The sequence below is a fragment of the Pteropus alecto genome, unplaced genomic scaffold (assembly GCF_000325575.1).
Source record: "Pteropus alecto unplaced genomic scaffold, ASM32557v1 scaffold224, whole genome shotgun sequence".
Classification (NCBI taxonomy): Eukaryota; Metazoa; Chordata; class Mammalia; order Chiroptera; family Pteropodidae; genus Pteropus; species Pteropus alecto.
The window spans coordinates 6,681,417-6,687,416 of NW_006436289.1; the positions used below are offsets into that span (position 1 = coordinate 6,681,417).

The following is a 6,000-nucleotide window of genomic DNA, read 5'->3' on the forward strand; positions in this document are numbered from 1 at the left end:
CAGGCATGTATAGAAGACAAGAAATTGTTCAGACTAGCCACAACAGGATTAATAGTCAAATTTGAATATGCTAATTTGTAAATTTGTAAACTTTTGTTCTAGCCTTGAAACTTGAGTATTTAAAAGCTTTCCTCAGAGCCATTTTAATGCTATGCTAAATTTAAATGTTCGAATTTGACTTAAATTTAGCTGAAATGCTTGATTTTTTTCTTCATGAAGGGACTGGAAAAAACAAAGTATGAAAAATTGCAGTTCATTTAACTTAAATCTTTATCCTGTTCCTTTTTTTTTTTGATAGGCTTTCTTATTCTTTAATCTAAACTAAGAATAACCAGATTCAGAATTATTTAGAAGTTCCAAAAATAGTACTGTATCTCCTGGTTGACATGGTTAAAATTCTAATGAGAAACTAGATCTAGGTTTTTTACGTAAACTGTTTTCTGAGTTGTTGAAAATAGAACAAAACATTTTTTCTTCAGTTACCTGTCTACAACTGCATTTTCCTAAATAGACACACTACTATGCTACCACCTTAAACTCTCTAATATAGTCAGTGTTAATTCATTGACGTAACACACAGCCATTGAGAGTTTACTATGCAGAAAGACTGAGTTAGGGCACTGGAGGCATAGGGGAGAAATGGTGGCAAACCACAATGGGTAGGTGGGCTTATCCCTCAGATCGCTGAAGAATTCAAATGGACAGCCACTCAAACATTTAGTACAAAACCATGTTGGACAAAAAGCAAATAAGTTCCATTTTTATGTATTATACTTCACAAGGTTGTTATACAAATCAAAAAAATTATAGCTTCTGGCTCAGAATCAGTTTGCTGAGATGGAGCCCAGTGGTTTAGGAGTTTGGTCGTTAGCTTTTTTTAATTTTTAACAGCTTTATCAGGATACAACTCTCACATCATACCGTTCATCCACTTAAAGTGTACCATTCAATGACTTTCATATATTCATAGAATTGTGCATCCACCACCACGGTCAGTTTTAAAGCATTTTCATTACTCCAAAAAGAATCACTGTACCCCTTACCATCATATCCCAGTCCCTTCATCTCCCCACACCCCGGCAAGCACTAAACCACTTTAAGTTTCTATGGATGAATTTGTTTATTATGGATACTTCATGTAAAAGGAATTATATAAAATGTGGTCCTTTGGGACTGACTCCTTTTAATTAGCATAATGTTTTCAACATTTGTCCATGTTGCACATATCAGTACTTCTTTTATTGCCAACTAATATTCCAGTTTGTTCATTCATTCATCAGTGTCATAATGGACATTGAAAATGTTTCCACTCTTTGACTATTATGAATAATGCTGCTGTGAACATTCATGTTTTTGTGTGGCTCTGTTTTCATTTCTCTTGTATATATCCAAAAGGAATTGTGGGATCATATAGTAACTACATTTACCCATTTGCAGAACTTCCAAACTACTTTCCAAGTGATGGAACCATTTCAAAGTCCCACAGGCAATGTGTGAGTCCAATTTATTCACAGCCTCTTCCACAGTTATTATTTGTCTTTTCTGTCATAGTCATCCTGATGAGTATAAAGTGGTATTTCATGGCTTTGATTTGCATTTCCCTGATAGCTGATGATGTTGAACATCTTTTCACGTGCTCATTGGCTATTTGTATATCTTCTTTGGAGAACCATCTCTTCAGATCATTTGACTATTTTAGAACTGGCTTATTTGTCTTTATTTAATTGTAACAATCCTTTATATATTCTATATGTGAATCCCTTATGATTGGCAGAAATGTTCTCCCATTTTTCAGGTTTTGTTTTCACTTCTTAATAGTGTCCTTTAATCTTAATAGTCATATCCAGCTTACGTTTTTTTTGTTGTTTCTTGTACGTTTGGTGTCATATCTAAGAAACCATTGCCTCATGAAAGGTCACAAATATTTCTACCTTTGTTTTCTGCTAAAACTTTTATAGTTTCAGCTCTTACTTTTAGATCTTTGATCCATTTTGAGTTGTTGTGTATATGGTGGGAGATAAGAGTCTAGTTTCAATCTTTTGCATGTGGATAGCCAGTTGTTCCAGTACCAGTACCATTTCTTGGCAAGCACTTAACTTTTTATCATCAGAGAAATGTTTACCATGTGGCTCAAAGTGGTAAATGTCAACATTATCTCAAAAAAAAAAAAAAAGAAATGTAGTCTGCAGTGTACAAGGTTGACTCTTAACATCCAGTTCCATATCAAATGCTTACATTTTCTTAATGACAACACTCCAGCAGAGTCCTATAAAGGTTTGTTCATTTGTTTTCTGTGTGTGTTTTGGGACAGTGGTGTAGATGTGGAGAATGAGTGAACTTTAAAATTCACAAAAATCCTTCACTTTTTGTGTGTATAGTTTGTGCCAGGCATATACTAGGCCTGGCACAATTTATGTACCCAATATGCCCCCATTATATTGACTACCCTTAAGACTTGTTACTTATAAGAGAAATGAAACCTGTGAATTCTAAATGAGTGATGTATGAAATCTTTATTTTCTTGCATATCTAGGGTGAGTCTTTGGTGGACACTTAACATGAGACTATCAGAAATTAAAGGTACCTAAGTAACTACATGGTCCAAATCGTCTCATTTTCTAGATAAGGAAATGAAGGCCCAGAGAAGGGACTGAATTACCTGGGGTTGCATATCTAATTAGTGGTAGGTTAAGTCTCAGTAAAACAATAAGATCTCAAGTAAATTCTGCCTGTGTTTGATTGCATGCTCTTGAATATGAGTCCACTAGGTAAGGTGGATACACTCCATTTGACCCATATATCTGACAATTTTATAACTAAGAAAATGTAGTCTAATTACTATATATACAAATGGTTCTCTACATTAGGTCTCCGTGAAAAACTATTTTCAAAGCACCTTTACAGAAGAAAATGTGTCTCCCTTCTTTGATTATGCATTCTCATGTTTAACAACGATCACTCTCAGAAAGATTTCTTTATATCAGAAGCTTCCATATTTGGGTTCCATGAAGCCCTAGGGAATCTTTATGTACACAATTTAATTATGTACACAATTTAATTCACAGCTTTTGTAAATTTTTCAAAGAACCGGTAACCAAGATCAACCTGAATTCTCAGTCTACAAGTTAGCCAAGTTTCTTTTTGCCTCATCTTCCTTGGAAGACCCTTACTATCCTCCATATTATAACTCTCTGCATTCATTTGGAGATTCTTATTATTTCCAAATGAAGAGTTACAGATCAGTTTAAATTTTCTCATAGGCTCTTTCTTTTCTCCACATACTAAATCATTTTTATGGTGGTCTTTTGAACACTTTCCAAATTCTTTGTAAATCTGAAAGCCAAAGAAATTGAAGTTAAAAATCATTTATTAATGAAGATCTAGTTTAGGAGCTTGGATATGCTGACAGTGGTGTCAGAGGGTTAGGGGCAACAGAAGCAAGGTTAATAAGATATGTCCAAGAACACCCCCCATTCCTGAAGGTCGGCTAGGCAGAACCTCAAGGTCAAAAGAGACAGAGGGTAAGGGGCCCAGGTAAACTTAAAAGGATTGGGCACATTTCAGAGTTCAAAGCATCGTAAATAGATCCTGGAAAAAAAAAGGGGCATGTGGTCTCCACATGTAATCCAAGGATTAATGGCAAGAACAGCAACACTTGAGGCCATGGTACTGGTGACAGTAATAATTTGGAAGGGATCCTTGGGGGTCATGGTGAATTTGAAGGATAAGAACTATGCCAAAGAAGTCCAACATTCCCTTGTCACTGAATGATTCTATCTCTATTCCTATGCTAGGGTCTAGGTTTTATTTTACTAGCAAAGAAGCAGTTCCTTTATGAATCATATAATGAAATACTGATACCGAGCCAGTTAGTTTGATGTGGTTGCTATTAGAGCAGCATCTAGATCCCAAGCATGGCTGGCCTAGGCCCTCAGGCAGTAGTGAGAACTGTTGTAGTGGTAGGATGAGAGGGTAGAACAGAAAGAATGGCTTTGGTGATACAACCTTAACTTCATTCAAGGCTGTTTGTTACTCTATTGTTAATTTTACTCATCCATATTCAGTAGCAGACCCTCTGACTCTATCTAGAGATCTTAAATATATAAGATTGAATTTAGAGAGTAGCTACCTGAATAATTCAAGTTGAATAAAACATCATCTACCACAAATTTGAAGTCCTCTGAAACAGAGTACCTAAATTATACAGTCAATTCTGTATGTGTATGCTGCTTAGAAAAGAAAAAAAAAAAGTTTTTTAAAAAAATTATAGCAAAAAAATCTATTTGAAGAAGGGATTCCCAAAAGTATAAATATTTAAAATTAGAAGTCTATTAAATGTGTAAGAGTCTAGTCTTCATCCTTTGCTTTAACATTTTTGTCTCTTTACTTGGTCTTTTCAAATCCTGTCTTTCCTCGAAGCCCAGTTTGGTGCCTACCCTGAGATAATAGAACCACGTTTGATGCATTTTAGAGTATAAATGAGATCATACAGTTCTGTATTTAGCACAGGGCCTGACACATAATATGCAATATTTATGTTAGCTACAAAGGGTAATGGTTGTGATACTGCTTTCCTCAAATACTCTAGTTAGCATTTAATCTGCTTATTCTCTGACCATAAAAAAACTTGCTGCCTATACCACTTTTTCACACTTAGTATCCTAGTTTACATGTTATTATTTTATCTCTCTAAAGAGATTGCAGATTCCTTTATAGGCAGAGATAGGCAAAAAGTTACTGAATTGGATTGAAAATTGGCATTTACTTTCTTTACAAGCCATGTGTTCTTCATTTTGATTTTTTTTTCCTCAATAGAAAATGAAAACACTAGCTGAAAGGAGGAGGAGTGCTCCATCTCTTATCCTGGATAAAGCCCTACAAAAACAGCCTAGTACCAAGTAAGTGAAAAGTTTTATACTATGCATTTTGTATGGGCTACATTTTTTTATATGTGGGGTTGTTTGTTGATTTTTTTATCAGCACCAGAATTCTCTCTTTAGTAATAGGAAATATGACTTCTGTCCTGAGATTATTTAATAAGGCTTGTTCTTTTTGCAAATCATAAAGCCTTTTAGAGCTGGTAACTATGGTTGATTGTTTTAAAACTGGTTCAGAAGTGGCTCTCGTATCACATGGTAAAAACATGAAAGTTCCACATATTGTTAAAATTTATTTATGAAAACAATTAGAAATCAGAGTACTAAATATGAGTGCTTTTAACCACCATACATGTTTGATGACCCACAAAACTTTGCCTTTTTTTTTTTATCATAAGGTGATGCCTGTGCATGGGTATAACACAAATTGTTACTCATTTTAGATTTGAAGAAAGATAACCAGATTAAGATTATGAGAAAGTGGAATGTTGATTTCTTTTAGGCATTATTGGTTAAATTAATTAGTGAATTAATCAGCAAAATTTGAAATGTAAAAACAAGCTAAATATCTATTGAAATGATCATTTCACCTGTTGAGACTGAATACTATTTCAGTGGACTTTTTAAGAAAAGCTTTTATAATGTCTAGAAATTAAATGGATATTCAATCATTAATTTATTTATTAATTTCAAATCACATTTGAACTCTGAGTTTATGTTCAAACGAATATTGTGATGATTTTCCCCTAATCTGTAAATTCTTTTATTAAAGAGAAATCCTTATCATTTTCATTTAAAGTGAGGTCATTTCTGATATTTCTATGTGTTAATTTAACATAAAATCTATATGTAGGCATGGCATTTTTTTAATGCCAAAAATATATTATTTAGTAAATTACATTTAGTGAAACTTTCAAAATACTAGGTCATTCTTAGACTCAGCAAGTTCTCAGACTCCGGCAGCCACCCTACCTTACCCCGAAAGACACATGCTTTAGTCATTGGGTTGATCAGGAAATGTAAATTACTTTTAATAGAAGCCTAATCAAAATTTAATTAGGAAGATATTCTACCAAATAAATACAGTAATACATTAAAGTGCCATATATAAATGACTTTTGAA

At 33.8% G+C, this 6,000-nt stretch overlaps 1 protein-coding gene across 1 annotated transcript in view; it reads left to right on the forward strand.

Moving 5' to 3' along the window:
• The window catches only part of ARHGAP20 (Rho GTPase activating protein 20), a 98,454-nt gene that overhangs the window by 17,007 nt on the left and 75,447 nt on the right, over nucleotides 1-6,000 (forward strand). The window contains 1 exon segment of the mRNA XM_006927018.1: nucleotides 4,816-4,898. Coding sequence (XP_006927080.1) covers nucleotides 4,816-4,898 — 83 coding nt within the window.